General features: G+C 38.5%; 1 protein-coding gene across 2 annotated transcripts in view; it reads left to right on the top strand.

The window, feature by feature from the left end:
• The window catches only part of LOC126161767 (ATP-binding cassette sub-family A member 7-like), a 601,933-nt gene that overhangs the window by 257,898 nt on the left and 327,553 nt on the right, over window positions 1–16,482 (top strand). For both annotated transcript variants that reach the window (XM_049917824.1, XM_049917823.1), the window contains exon 21: window positions 11,188–11,319. In XM_049917824.1, the coding sequence (XP_049773781.1) occupies window positions 11,188–11,319 (132 nt within the window). The remainder of the gene's footprint in view (window positions 1–11,187; window positions 11,320–16,482) is intronic.

The following is a 16,482-nucleotide window of genomic DNA, read 5'->3' as shown; positions in this document are numbered from 1 at the left end:
TCTCCGATGCCTCTAAAGAGTAACATTTGCAGAACCTTCATGCTCTGTTTTCTATTTTGCATCCTTCAGGGTTAAAGAACAATTTGGACAAGACAGTTTTTTCAACCATCCAGTATTTATTTGGGTTTTGAAGTGTCATGTGCTGGCTTGAAACCATTGCACCAACATAGTAATGCTATTTCTGCATTGTCACACCCCATGTTCTTTGAGGAATTACAAACATTTTTAGGCAAGATTGTGTACTGCCACAAATTCATACTGTACGCTGCTGCTGTCGCACAACCATTTCATGCTTTATTAGGTAAGATGCTCCTTTCTACAGGTCCCTGACGTGTGACTGGGCATTCAAGTTGAAATCTACACTTCTTGTTTGCTTATTTTTCCCCCAGGCCAGCACCTTGTATTAGTGACAGATACAACTCAGTTTGGCCTTGGCGCTGTCATTGTTCATAAATATATGCCTCTAAATCCTTAAAAAGCAGCGCAACAATGTTATACTCAGATCAAGAAAGAGGTGTTGGTGGCCTTGTATGCTCTGAAAAATTTTCATGATTTTCCAAGTTTCACCTTATCACTTACCATGAACTACTGGTGTCTCTTTTTAGCCCATTAGCATCCTTTGCTGAAGAAAGTCACACATCACTTACGGCAGTGGGCTTTTCCTGTCACAATACAATTATGAGATACATTTCCAATGTATGACGCGACACGCAAATGCTAACACCTTTTTGCAATTGCCAGTTGGTCTGGATCCATAGTTTTGATAAAGAGGAAATATTATGTTTTCATTTAGACATGGGTGCCCAGAATGTTGTTGATGGTTTTCCTGTTACTAGCACTAAAATTGTAGCCACAGATTCTGTTTTAAGTGAAGTTGTATCTTTTGTGAAAAACAGCTGGCCAGGTAAACCCCCAGACCATGTTTCTAACCCTTTGCATTACAGAATAATCTATCAATTGAAAACATGATGTCCAAAAATGAGTTCATGATCATATTGTTGCATTTTATTTTATGGGTCTGTCTTGGTCACACAAACTTTTACATTTTACTATTACCTGTTTTGGCTACTGCCATCTTCAGATCATAAAATATTCTGATGTAGGTAACAAGGTCAAATTATACATGTAGTTACATAGTAAGTACTTACTGTGTACCTACATGTATAATTTGATGTTGATACGTACATCAGGCAGTAGCCAAAACCGGTAATTGTGAAGTGTAAAAGTCTTTGTGATCAAGACAGGCCTGTAAAACAAATTAAACTTTTTGTTTGGGACAGAGTGCTGCTGTTAGCTACAGAGGATACCACTCCTCTGGTTGTAGCCTGTCCGCCCTTTTGTGTGAGGTTATGCGTTTATTACACCTGGGCCACTGCAGTGTCTCAGGTACAAAAAATGTTAGCATGCAGAAATGTTTTTTGGCCAGGCATTGATGAGGAAATAGTGCGAGTTGCTGCAGTCTGCCCACTGTGTGCCAGACATCAGGTGACTCCCCATGCTTCTTTGCCACCAAGGCGAGATCCACAGCAACCTTGGGAATGAATTCATGTAGATTTTGTGGGACCTTTTTGAATTTCTTCTGGTTATTTATAATTGATGGGTGTTCTAGGTTTCTGTATGTGGCTTATTGTCTGTCTACTTATACAGAAGCAACAATTTCCTGTTTGTCAAACATCTTTGCAATGGAAGTTCTTCCATATAATTTAGTTGTTGACAATGCTTCCAGTTCACGTCTCAGGAATTTGAAGATTTTTGTAAAAAAAAAAAAAAATAAAAAAAAAAAAATAAAATAAAATAAAAAAAATAAAATAAAAAAAAAACGAAAATAGCAATGTTTGCCACACCACGGCTCCTCCTTTTCACCCTCAATTGAACGGGGAAGCAGAATGACTAGTAGGAACATTTAATACTCAGATGAAAAAACATGTTTTGGATGTGTCACCGGAAGTAGCTCTTGACTGGTTCCTAATTCTTCACAGTTCACCACTGTTGGTGATAAGAGTATGGCAGAATTGTTGCACGGTCATCAGCCCTTGACTCTGCTACATCTGCTTTGGCTGACACTAGGCTCTTCGCCAAAAGTGGTGCTGCGGTGCTTCCAGCCTGGCACAGCCATTTGGGCTTGTGGGTTTGGCTGCTGGCCAAAATGGGTACTGGCAATAATCGAGAGTAATCAAGGCTGACTCCTATGTGTTGTCTGCATGGCTGAGGGGCAGGCATTGTGACACATTGACCAGCTATAATCTCATGTGGGCAGCTGTGCAGCGGTGCACCTCTGCTGCCCCTGCGCCCTCTACCTGACCGTCTCCTACATTGTGGCCAGTGCCGTCACCTTCTATGCCATCACTGCCAATGTTGTCATGATTGTGTCTTCTCTGCTATGGTTGCCGCTTTCAGCTGTTAGGGCCAAGGCAGGACTGCCAGCTCCGGCACTGTCGCAGCTGACATCTCTGCCACTGTCACCTCTACTGCACATGGCACCGCGTGTTCTGCTACCTTCACAGCAACTACCTTCCCTGTAATTGTACCCAGATGTGGAAATGGACCCTCCGCCAGTGTTGTCTGTCTTACCATTTGGCCTCTCATAGTGGGTGGGCACCACAGGTGTCCGCAATTGTGTCTCTTCCAATCCTACACCCTGGTGGTAGTGCGTTGCATGACTCGGCAACCTATGTCGACCACAGAAGAAGTGGGTGTGATCACAGTGCTCACGTCTTCGCAAAGGAAGAGGAGTGTTATAACTACCAGTTTTGTGTGTACGCCACTATATAGTTTGTACGTAATGTTTGTGTTTGATTCAGCCACTGAAGGCAACCCAACCTGCTAATACCACAGAAGTTGCGTGCGCAGCCTGCTGGCTGCACCCCCTATTGGTCCTAATCGATATGTAAGCCGGAGCGCAAGGCTCTGCCAGTCACTTGTGTATTGCTAATTGTAGTATACTTTAACTTCCACGTATTTGTACTGTTAGCACAATAAATTGCAGTGTTCTTGGGTTAGTAGACCTAAACATGTTCAACAGATCATTGACAAATTTCTCAGCAATTAGTACCAGCGAGTCTTTCAGTGTGATACATTGCACCTCAGATTTCAGCTTAACCCTTTCAGTCCCTCTGGCTATAATTGTGTAGATTAGATTTACTTTCATTCCAATTGATCTGTAGTGAAGAGGTCCTCCAGGATGTAGAACATGCCAGAAAAACAATAATACGTAATACATGACAAATATTTACAACTCAAACAAATAAGCTAATGTACCATTCCACAGGCCCAAATGGCATGGTCGTCATTTTTTAATGAACGCTATATGAAAGAATCATTTTACAAATACTAATGCACTGAATTTAAAATAAGAAAGTTTATTATTTTTTTATAAGGTAATAAATGTGTAATACAACTACTAAATACTTTTTTACAATGAACACATTACTGCACTGAACTGGTGCAGAAGTTAGATTTTACTTACACACACACACACACACACACACACACACACACACACACACACACACTTATTTACAATGAACATATTACTGCACTGAAATTGTGCAGAAGTTATATATATATATATATATATATATATATATATATATATTTAAAAAGAAAGATGATGAGACTTACCAAACAAAAGCGCTGGCAGGTCGATAGACACACAAACAAACACTAACATACACGGTTACACAAGTACACATAGGAAAAGAGAAATGATATGTCCACAAGATTACACATAGTTAAGTAGAGCATCAAGTATTTTTTCCCCCATTAAGAAATGTCAAATTGTGAAACTGCAGCAAGCAATGATTGAGGATAAGGCGGCTTCTTTTTTGTTTGATTATCTCAACAGTGCTTTAAAACAGCTATTTACTGAACTGCATTATGCATCAAAGTAAGTAATTATCAATGACAAAGTATTTTTCATTAGCTTTAGTGGTTTCTCCAAGTATGAGGTTATCAATTTAGCTTATAGTTCCTTGTATTACGATTAAATAGCTTTGAGAAATTTCTCAGTTATGTTAATATGAAAATTAACTATTGATTATTTACAGTGTGAAGCAGTCTTGATGACTTTAAATGAGTAGGGAATAGCAGATAAATTGAGAAATACACTTGACTCTCGCTCATAAGGCCCTCAGTAGTCTGGCCTCTCAGTAATCCAGCGCACATCCAAGAACACATGCACAATGAATTATCGTGTGCAGCAATGCTTAGTTAAACAACACTTGATATACTGTATTTGATATTGTAGCTTTATTTACAGCTCGGAATCATGTCTTCTAAAAGGGAACACGTAATGCTAGACCTCAAGCAGAAACTCGAAATTTTAGATAAGTTAAATCGAGGTCCTTCACAAAAAGCCATTACTGTTGACTTTGATGTTGGACGAGCAATTATTTATGACAGCAAAAAGAAAGAAGACGTTATTCTCCAGTATTCAAGACAAATGGATAGTTAATTGGGACAATGGAAGGTTATGCGAAAGAGTGAGGATGAAGAACTGGACGTAACTATTTATAGATGGTTCATACAACAGCACAGTAAAGGAATTCCAGTCAGTGGCCCAGTGATAAAGGAAAAAGCAACCACATTTAACAAACTACTTGGCAGTAGTAACTTGTTTGCAGCAAGTGAAGGCTGGTTATCAAACTGGAAAAAAAGACATGGCATTCAGCAGCTGACAGTCACCGGGGAAAGTTGCTCAGCTAACGTTAAGGATGCTGATGAGTTTGTAAGCAAGATACGGAAGATAATAAAGGAAGAAGATTTAACTGCTGATGCCTCGTATAATGCTGATGAAACAGGACTCTTTTACAAGATGCTTCCTTCAAAAACATTAGCTGCCATGAACGAGAAGGAAACTCATGGTTACAAGCAACAGAAACAGCACATTAATGGCATATTGTAATGCAAATGGGAATCATAAACTACCACTTATGACAATTGGAAAATCCCAACATCCACTGACATGAATGCTCTACCAGTGCAGTACTGCACTCAGAACAAAGCGGGGATGGACAGACAAATATTCTCTTGGTGGTTCCATGAAACATTTGTACCAGCAGTGAGAAAAGAGCTAAAAAAGAAAAAGCTTCCTTGTAATTGACAATGCTCCCAGTCATCCTTCAGATGTTTCTCTAAAGTCCAGTGGTATACAAGCATTCTTTCTCCCACCCAATGTGACAGCCCTAATTCAGCCAATGGACCAGGGAATTTTGGAATCAATTAAACGTCATTATTGACATTCAATTCTCATCTCCTTGCTTAACAAAAGTGAAAACGACTCTATCGAGACTATGATAAAGGCATGGAAAGCAATTAACGTATGTGATGTTGTTTTCCAAGCAGCCGAAGCACTGAATAAAGTGGAGAGCGCTACCATAATGAAGAGCTGGAGAAAATTGTAGTCATTCATTGATGCCGAATTGGACCCAGTAGTGAGTGACAGTGATGAGCCAGTCAATTCGGAATTATCAATTACTTTGTACACTGACATGCTCCACAACCTTCCAGGAGGAGAAGAAATTATTGATGAGGATGTTACTAAGTGGCTAAATGAGGAAAACTGTGATATGGACCAAACTTTAACAGATAAAGAAATAATCAAAAGTGTGCAAGAAAGTAATGCTGAAAGTGATGGAGAAGAGAACGCAGGAGGAGAAAGCATGAAGATTTCTCACACTGGTGGTGCTGAAGCTGCCAAGGTCTTCCTGGAGTACATTATGCAACAACCGGATACATGTAGTACCGATGTAATGCTTGTAAAGTGGTTGTGTAACAAAGCATGCCACTGTCGCGTATCATCATTGCGACAGTTAAAAATTAGGGACATGTTTCATAGTGAGTGATATGACTGTATAATTATGTACAGTATACACTCGAGGACTAAGTTTCCTTTGAAAATTAATGTATTTTTTGATTTAATAAAGTATATCCTCTATTTTTTTAAATTGTATCCTTCAGTTTAATAAAGTGCAGTAGGCTATATTGCCTATGTTTTCAAAATAATAATAATAATAATAATAATAAATAAATAAATAAATAAATAACTAAAATGAATAAAATAAATTTCAGACACTCAAAAATCTGGCACTTCTGCTAATCCTGCATCCATATGTGCCAGGAATGGCCAGATTAGTGAGAGGCTAGTGTATTTGACTCAATATTTGACTGAATGTAATGCAAAGTAGACTTGATGTCTTTTGATGTCCAAGTGGTACTAGATGAGCTGAGACAATTTTTACTGAATACAAAGCAAAGTAGACTCGATGACTTCAGATGGACAGGTGACAAGTAGATGAATTTAGAGAATTTTTACTGAATAAAAAGCAAAGTAGACTTGATGACTTAAGGTGGTCATGCAACTGCAGATCAGTTTAGAAAATTTTTACTGAATACAGAGCAAAGTAATCTCATTCTCTTCATGTACTCTTTGTCATCGGGATCAGTGTGGGAAAGGAGGCTGGTCCTCTGGTATTGATGTCAGATAGGCACCATCAAGTGATCATTTAATTTGCAGCAGCCTCTGTAGACAGCTGGCGATTGTGTACAGACAGCTGGACTGGCGGGATGCTGCCAGCGTTCCTCACCAGCATGCAGCAGTCATTATGAAACAAAGTCAGAAGGCAGTATCAATGTGATGTAGGGGCTGGAAAGTGCATAGCTGCCATTATTTAAATCCCCTGATCAAATTGCCTATTGTTGTGAATCAAAACTTCCAGTTACTTCATGTGATCATGATCTGCATCTACAGGGCTAGTGTTATTCACTGGTTTTATGTTGGCACTAGTATTTATATTTACTGGCTTTGCAAACTAATTATACTATAGGTATTCTGATTTATTCCTGGTCCTACTGGAGTTCATGGTTAGTGTTCTTTTATTTACTCTGAATACTTCACCATGTGCACCGCGAGAGCATCCTTCCATGGCAGATAGATGTAACCTATGCACAGCGAGAAGTTAAAATTTGTCTGCACACTCAACACAACACGGCTACAACTAGATCCGTAGCAGAGCGCAATATTATCAGCTGCTACTTTACACAGAGGACTCTTCATGGGAATACTACACAGAGCTGTGGCACATCTACTTTTCAAAGGTGTATGTGTTACTAGTGTTGTACATATTCACAGGAATTTGTGTTTTCACCAAAGTAATGCCTCGTCTCCACCGTACTTACTGCTTAGCAGTACCTCTTCACTGTGCACATTCATATAAAGTACACGGTTCATGTATTTATGCACCCATTGTATTCATCATTAAAACTAGCATTTCTTTCATTCCAGTCCACTGAGCATGATAATCTCTATGTACAAAGTACTTTCATGCTATTCGTGTTTTTCTTTCATGAAGTATAATGATATGGTTCACATAGATTTTTAAGTATGGATACAATTACTTATTGACTGTGTTTCCAACTGTGGTACATACTGGTAAGACATTTACATCTTGGCCCGTACTCTAAACAAAAGAAATAAAATCATGGAAAGGATCATGATACCAGGCTTTCTAGACCCAAACGTTACGTGGTTTGCATAAAAGCAAATCACAAAAAACATGACACACACAAATGGTCAAAGCATAAAAGAAATTCCCTAATTTCTTCATAAGCTCAAACTTTTACAAAAGCATCCCCTGGCTCAGTTTACCTTTTGATATCATGCAACTTTAGTGCAAAGAAAATAATGGAGACAACATTACAGGGAGAAGGCAAGTCATTACCGAAATCATTAGCAGATTAGTAAAAACACAATGTAATAATTTACCATCTAAGCAATCATTTCCTCTGGCTTGCTACACAAGCTAGGGAACGTCAGTGTGTGTAATTTATCGCATGGTCATTTCAGTGTACACACAATACTCTGCTACGGGCAGAAGATTTTCAATTCTAGATGATGATTAGTACTAGGTCTGTGTATAATGAATGTTTTTTACTTTTTTTTTTATTTTCTCCCAAGTTAAGGCTTTTGCTGATCATATATTATTGCTGCTAAGTAATAAAATAAACCTAAATTCTAAATCAATGTTTACAAAATAGAGAAATGTACAAAAATGGCACTGTATGGTTTACTAGCTATGTGTATTTCTCATTAGGACATGGCTTAGATTCTGCTACTGTAGTTATGATCGGTTCATGTGACACATTTGTCTATATCTTACATTTCCATGGAGTTCATGAGCTTTCACATAGGGAAGTGCCCCATCATGTATCATACATACAGTCCTGCAATAAAACCTACAAGACATAATCCTAGGTGTTTCCTTCTTCACTGCATCCCTTTTTGCCCATGGAATGGAATAGGTTTTGTGTGAAAAAAGGTATCATGGGGAGTGACATTCACGTGATGTGCATAAACTCTTATCACTCCAGATTTACTGGAGGAAACATGAATAAGTGACAGCAATAGCTCCACCATTCAGTCTTTTGATGCTCGCTGAGGCACCCAGATTCTTGCACCTTGGTGTAAATCTTACTGATATCAGGCAAATCACTTTTTACTTTTGTTGACACAGGCTTGTCACATGTGTGGTCAACAAGGTCACTTTCTGCCCACAGGACCTTACTTCTACCTGCTAGTTTTAACTTAAGATTCTGGCAGAATCTGCCCTGAGACGGTCTAGTACAAATTAAATTTAACACTTTCCTTTTCCCTGAATTTAGCAGGGAAGTTTGACTTTGGAGGTAGGCTCTTGCATCCTCTATTCCAAGAATTTCATTCCCAGTAAGCATGGAATAGATAACTCTTTCACAATGAAAAACCTGCACTCAGTGGCTTCATTCTCAAATTTTAACTCCACCTGAACCTACTCTTCTGCCGTCTGTTTATGGGCACCTGTAGCCTCTGACACAATACAGTGGTGCACTGGCAATGTCAGAATCCTAGAAGTTTCACAGATATAATTGGTGAAATGCGGTGTGAACTTGGTGTCCAAACTGTTCTGTAAATATATGATTATCATGTACCTCATCATTTATATCCTTTCCATCCTTATAACGTAACACATGCATTGCTGCATTACAACATGTGCCTCCATACCATTCCGCAGTCGATGCCTGGGAGCATGGTAAGACTGCCTGTAGTTTGTTGACTGTTTAGAGGTGGGAGGCCATTCTTCAGTGACTTCAACCACTCTTATAGGTTCTGAATGTTGCTGTGGCTAGTCAGGAATTGGTTTAGAATAATTTACTGACCTATTGCGGCTACCATTAGCATTTTGTACTGGTGGTGGTCCCTGAAAATTCGGTTGCTGCTGGTTCCTGTTTTTGAAGGAGCCCAGTACCTCTGATTTGGCATATTCCTTCACGTCTGGTATCCATGATGGTACTGATGCTGACTATCCTTATTTCACCTTGAGAACTGTTTCTAGGGCCAGGTGTAGGTGGGACACCATTGCTGCAAGTGATGGGTTTCTGACCATTGTTGTTGTAGTTAATGAAATGATGAGTTGCCGCCCAAGCATTTGTCAGTTGTCAATGTCGACATGGACTTGTTTTTCTGTATCGAATTCCAGTTCCATCTTTTCTGGTTTCCCAAATTTTGTCATAATTTCAGTCTCCCAGAATATCGTAATAATTAAAAAAACAGAATTAACCCCACAGTTTGGGTTGTGTGTCATACTGGTTTGGTGGGTACCTGTGAAGCACTATGTTTAAAAGAACATCCATCTGTCTTCATGCAGATCCATGTATGGCGCACTCTTCAGCCAGGAAAGTTGTCCTCCTCTGCGAAAGGCTTTCTGGCCAACCTAGAACTGAACAGGATATTTTTCTTGCACTCATGCACTATGGTGCAATACTTTAACATATTTTAACCTATTTTAATCTTAGTTCTGCACCCTTGTGAATTTACATTGTAAAATGCACCTAAAGATGGGACACATGTCATGAAACTAGGTAGTGATTTCCTGTTTAGAAATAAATAATTTTAACATCTATAGCAGATTTTATCTTTGACAGTTACTAACAGTTGTGAATGTTCTGTGAATAGAAGTGTGTGACATTCATAATAGGTGAAGTATTTTTTACAGTAAATTATGTGAATAATATGTGTTTTTGAAAAGTTTAAAGCTAGTTTATGAGTGCAAAACAATTAATAACAGTAACAAAAAAATTGCTATATTCCCTGTTGTCGCTTCTTTGATCAACTTGATGGTAAGGGTTGTGTCATCTGTAAAAAGGACTAATTTTTCCTCCTTATTCAAACAAAATAGTAGAGCAAGAGTAGTAACAGGCCATTGCTCGAACTCTACAGACTGCCTCTTGTGATTTCTTCTCATGAAGTGATTTGGTGTCTCTGTTTGTACGACTCAAATACCTTTGTGTAACACGGCAATCTGCTTACTGTTATAGGATTAAACTAGGCATGTGCTGAACCATGTATTCCATAACAACTTAATTGTTCTAATAGAATATTGTGACTGATACAGTCAAATGTCTTTAGTAAGTCACAGAAGATACCAACTAGAGATATTTTAATATTTAAAATTTTTGTTATGTGCTGATTTAGTGTATAAACAGGTTCCGTGATAGAGTATGCATTTTGAAATCCAAACTTTGATTCACAGAGTATCCCATTGTGATAGAGGTTGGTGACAACCTTGGCATATAATACCTTCTGATGCATTTTAGAAAATAATGTAAGAAGTGAGACTGGCCAAGTTACTGACATTTGTGAAGTCACTTTATAAAGAGACTAACAGTGGCATATTTTGATATTTCTTTAACTCAATACAAACTTTTAGTTTCGAGGGTCATTAGGGTCTTTCTTATTTCAGATGGGAATGTGTGACAAAGTTTCATTTCACTAAATAATCTCTGCATTGTTAAGTTGACAATTATTACTTTGGATATGTCTAATTACAACTGAACAAAACAAATTTTTTGTGCCATATGTGTTTCACCTGTAATTTTTGAATGGCATCTTCAGTGGCCTGAAATATATAGAGATTTGTGTTTATACTATTTTGTGTTATAAGTTGGTAGGATGAGGTGCCATGATTCTGCCAATAAGTGATCTGAATGTGTTTGAAGTTGTCTTCAAAGGAACTATGAACTTAAAAACAGACAAAAAAATTAAATGCAAACATAACACAATTTAATTTTAATTTTTGTAACCATTTATTTAATTGTAGTGAAATCAGCCTTAATACTTTTTCGAATTTTCTGTTATCACTGTTTTCTTGGTTTCAGATCTATTCTAACAGGCCTATTTCCTCCAACTTCTGGAACTGCAACTATATATGGTTTAGACATTAATCGTGAAATGGACAACATCCGCAAAAGTTTGGGAGTTTGTCCACAGCATAATGTTCTTTTTGATAAGTAAGTTTTAATTATTTTCTTGTATAATTAAACAATGAAAAATCCAGGATGAAATAAAGATATGAATAGTAGGATAGATTTCTACTCAGAATTCGAAACTTTTCACCAGTTGTGATTCATTGGTGATGCCGTCACAATCTGGGTCAGGGCTGAGAATATTGTATTTACATTTCTCCAGAAGCCCAACACCTTCAGTACCTCAATTTAGTCAGCTGCCATCCATTCTGCATACGGCCTAGGCACCTGTGGTTGTCGCATCTACTGTAGCGACTAGTCCTTCTTCAAATCTGCCAATGGTCTTGATGAGGCCTTCCCAGGTCAAAATTACCCTCCACACTTTTTCCAGAAACAGTTATCCTATGTCTTGTCTCCTACGTAACATATCATACCCATTGACTGGCCACAACCACAAAGGAGAGCACCCCTCATGACTCAGTACCATTCAGACTGGAGCTACTGAATCACATTCTCTGCCCTGGTTTAGACTATTTCTTGTCATGGCCAGAAATGAGAAATAACCTCTCCATTATTGTCCTCATCTCTCTCACAGTGACATTCCACCACCCATCAAATCTATACAATATATTTGTCTGTCCCTGCTCTGCCTCTGTTCCCAATTTTCTGACAGTCTTTTTTTTAACCCATCATTGATGTGGCCAATTGCAAAAGCAGTCAACTTAGCTGCATCCAATATGTGGTTTTCTGGATGAGTATGACCACTAAGAAGTGGTCTACTTGCATGAGTGGCCATTGCCAAACTGTAGCCAAAAGACATCTAGATCCCCAGTTTCTGAGCATGGTGTGCAACACAGTGTGCTTGATTTCAGTGACTGCCGAAAAGCATTTCAGAATTACACTGGTGAGAACTCTCATTGCAACATATTCTTCATTCCCCAAAACCTCTTGGCCTCAACCTTCAAGAGTCGCCCTGTCTCAACTTGCCTCTATCCCGTTCTCTGCTCCTACTCCAGTCTCACATGTGCCTTTTATTTTTTCCTACAAAAGCTGGTAGCTGTCTTAAAAATTTCAATTTTATTTAAGATTTTTATTGTACCTTCTGTAAGCTGGTTTTATTTAAACAATTTGCTTTAACGTTTCTAAATTCAGACAAAAAAATTTGAAGCTCATTTATCTTAGAGCTTTTGTCACCAGAGTATTCAGCTTTTAATCCATTTACATTACAGTGCATGATATATGTAAGCTCTAGTTATAATTTTATGTTTACTGTTGGTTGGTAGTCATTTATGTTGCTTAACATCGCCATTAACATTTATTATTGTCCCTTATTATATGACAAGTATCAACGAACGTTTTGTTAAGGTATTCAAAATATAAAGTTTTGCAAATTTTGCATGGAAAAATCTGTCATTGTGTCACTATGTATGTAAAGATATTGCTGTTTTTGGCACATATTCACAAGTTCAAAATTTGTGTATTAGAGCAAGAGAAAAGATCTTGCCCTGTCACAGAGAGAACAGCATTCTTATCAATTAATCTTGTTTTTAACATTGATACATACTTCACAGTGATGAAAGTTCCAGCTTTATCTATGTAAAAGCTTGAATGTGAGATTTCTTACACTAAAGGTGGAAGACAGTGTGGAGTTTAATGGCCTATTGCTGATGAGGTCATTAGAGATTGAGCTGGATATCAGTTTTGTCCCTTACAATTAAATCATGCTGGAAATTGCCTTTAGCAATCTAGATAAACCATGGAAATCTAAATCTAAATCTGAAATGGGGGATTTGAACCCTTTATCTTCCTAAATAAGAGCCCAACATATCACTTGCTCAGTGCTTTTTAAATGGTTAACAATATTTGTTTTGGGTTATTTATCGTTAGTTGCAATCCTTACAAGGATGGTGGAAGTTTCAGATTGGGGAAGAATCATCATCATCATTTAAAACTGGTTATGCCTTTCAGCGTTCAGTCTGGAGCATAGTCCCCCTTATAAAATTCCTCCATGATCCCCTATTCATTGCTAACATTGGTGCCTCTTCTGATGTTAAACCTATTACTTCAAAATCATTCTTAACCAAATCCAGGTACCTTCTCCTCGGTCTGCCCCGACTCCTCCTACCCTCTACTGCTGAATCCATGAGTCTCTTGGGTAACCTTGCTTCTCCCATGCGTGTAACATGACCCCACCATCTAAGCCTGTTCGGCCTGACTGCTACATCTATGGAGTTCATTCCCAGTTTTTCTTTGATTTCCTCATTGTGGATACCCTCCTGCCATTGTTCCCATCTACTAGTACCTGCAATCACCCTAGCTACTTTCATATCCGTAACCTCAACCTTGTTGATAAGGTAACCTGAATCCACCCAGCTTTCGCTCCCCTACAACAAAGTTGGTCGAAAGATTGAACAGTGCACAGATAACTTAGTCTTTGTACTGACTTCCTTCTTGGAGAAGAGAATAGATCGTAGCTGAGTGCTCACTGCATTAGCTTTGCTACACCTCACTTCCAGTTCTTTCACTATGTTGCCATCCTGTGGGAATATGCATCCTAAGTACTTGAAACCGTCCACCTGTTCTAACTTTGTTCCTTCTATTTGGCACTCAATCTGTTTATATCTCTTTCCCACTGACATTACTTTCGTTTTGGAGATGCTAATCTTCATACCATAGTCCTTACATTTCTGATCTAGGACTGAAATATTACTTTGCAAACTTTCAATCGAATCTGCCATCACAACTAAGCCATCCGCATATGCAAGACTGCTTATTTTATGTTCACATATCTTAATCTCACCCAGCCAGTCTGTTGTTTTCAACATACAGTCCATAAATAATATGAACAACAGTGCAGCCTTGTCTTACCCCTGAAACTACTCTGAACCATGAACTCAATTTACTGTCAACTCTAACTGCTGCCTGACTATCCATGTACAGACCTTTAATTGCTTGCAAAAGTTTGCCTCCTATTCCATAATCTCGTAGAACAGACAATAACTTCCTCCAAGGAACCCAGTCATATGCCTTTTCTAGATCTATAAAGCATAGATACAATTCCCTGTTCCACTCGTAACACTTCTCCATTATTTGCCGTAAGCTAAAGATCTGGTCCTGACAACCTCTAAGAGGCCTAAACCCACACTGATTTTCATCCAATTGGTCCTCAACTAATAGTCGCACTTTCCTTTCAACAATACCTGAGAAGATTTTACCCACAACGCTGATTAAAGAGATACCTCTGTAGTTGTTACAATCTTTTCTGTTTCCATGTTTAAAGATTGGTGTGATTACTGCTTTTGTCCAGTCTGATGGAACCTGTCCCCACTCCCAGGCCATTTCAATTATCCTGTGTAGCCATTTAAGACCTGACATTCCACTGTATTTGATGAGTTCCGACTTAATTTCATCCACCCCAGCTGCTTTATTGCACTGCAATCTATTGACCATTTTCTCCACTTCCTCAAATGTGATCCTATTTCCATCATCATTCCTATCCCATTGTACCTCGAAATCTGAAACATTACTGATCGTATTTTCACCTACATTGAGCAACTCTTCAAAATATTCCCTCCATCTGCCCAAGGAATCCACAGGATTCACCAGCAGTTTTCCTGACCTGTCCAAAATACTTGTCATTTCCTTCATACCTCCCTTTCGAAGCCTGCTAATTACACTCCAGAATGGTTTTCCAGCAGCTTGACCCAAAGTCTCCAACCTGTTTCCAAAGTCTTCCCAAGATTTCTTCTTGGATGCTGCAATTACCTGTTTGGCTTTGTTTCTTTCTTCAACAGAACTTTCTCTGTCTACCTGAGTTCTAGTATGTAGCCATTTTTGATACGCCTTTGTTTTCCTTTTACAGGCTGCCTTGACTGTGTCATTCCACCAAGCTGTTTGCTTCATCCTACCTTTACACACTAGTGTTCCAAGACATTCTTTAGCCACTTCTAGTACTGTGTCCCTGTACCTTGTCCATTCCTTTTCCAATGACTGTAATTGACTACATTCAACTAACTGGTACCTTTCTGAGATCATTGTTATGTACTTGTGCCTGGTTTCCTTATCCTGAAGTTTCTCCACTTTATCCTCCTACATATGGGCCTGACCTCCTGCACTTTCGGCCTCACAATCCCAATTTCACTGCAGATTAGATAATGATCAGTGTCATCAAAGAATCCCCTCAATACACGTGTGTCCCTCGCAGCCTTCCTGAATTCCTGATCTGTTATTATATAGTCAATGACAGATCTGGTACCCCTGCCTTCCCAAATATACTGGTGAATGTTCTTATGTTTAAAAAAGGAGTTTGTGATTACTAAGCCCATATTGGCACAGAAATCCAAGAGTTGTTTCCCGTTCCTGTTGGCCTCCATATCCTCTCCAAATTTACCCATAACCTTTTCATACCCTTCTGTTTGATTTCCAATCCTGGCATTAAAATCACCCATGAGCAGAACACTGTCCTTGTCCTACATCACTACATCACTGAGTGCCTCATAAAAACTATCCATCTTATCTTGATCTGTCCCTTCACAATGCAAATATACTGACACAATCCTAATTTTCTTGGGGAAGAATAGAGAACAAAATTAGTTTTATCCTTTACAATTGAATCATGCTGGAATTTGCCTTTGGCAATATAGATAAACCATGGAAATCTAAATCTGAAATGGGGGATTTGAACTAATAACCTCCTAAATAAGAGCCCAATGTGTTATCACCGCACAATCTTGCTCAGGGCTTTTTTGAAATAGATGTGTCATTGTGCATTTTGTTCAAATGGTTAAAAATATTTGTTTTGGATTATTTATCATAAATTGTAATCCTTACTTGACTGGTGAAAGTTTATAAGAGGTTCGATCCTTCATTTTTAACACTTAAATAGGGAAGTAGCTGTGTCAGTCTACCAAACTCTGCATGTGACTGACAAGCCAAAACTGTAACCAGAGATGAAAACAATAATCAACAATCACCAGAAGAAAAAGTACAACAAGTGATTCATGAAGAAGAGACTGAGAACGTTTTCCTCAAAATGGATACAACATTTGCTGAGTCCTTGTCAAAAACAAAAGCAAAAAAGAATTTCTAAGTGAGACTCATGAGTCAGAACAAGAGTCATCTACAGTATAAGCAATTCAGGTGCAGGATTGGAAAGAATACGTTGGTTGAAAGTGTTTCAAGTGAATTCTGGGACTGTTCTGTCAACAA

Source organism: Schistocerca cancellata, chromosome 2 (genome assembly GCF_023864275.1).
Source record: "Schistocerca cancellata isolate TAMUIC-IGC-003103 chromosome 2, iqSchCanc2.1, whole genome shotgun sequence".
Classification (NCBI taxonomy): domain Eukaryota; kingdom Metazoa; phylum Arthropoda; class Insecta; order Orthoptera; family Acrididae; genus Schistocerca; species Schistocerca cancellata.
The sequence above is the reverse complement of the archived record's forward strand: the minus strand, read 5'-3'. Positions and strand labels throughout refer to the sequence as shown.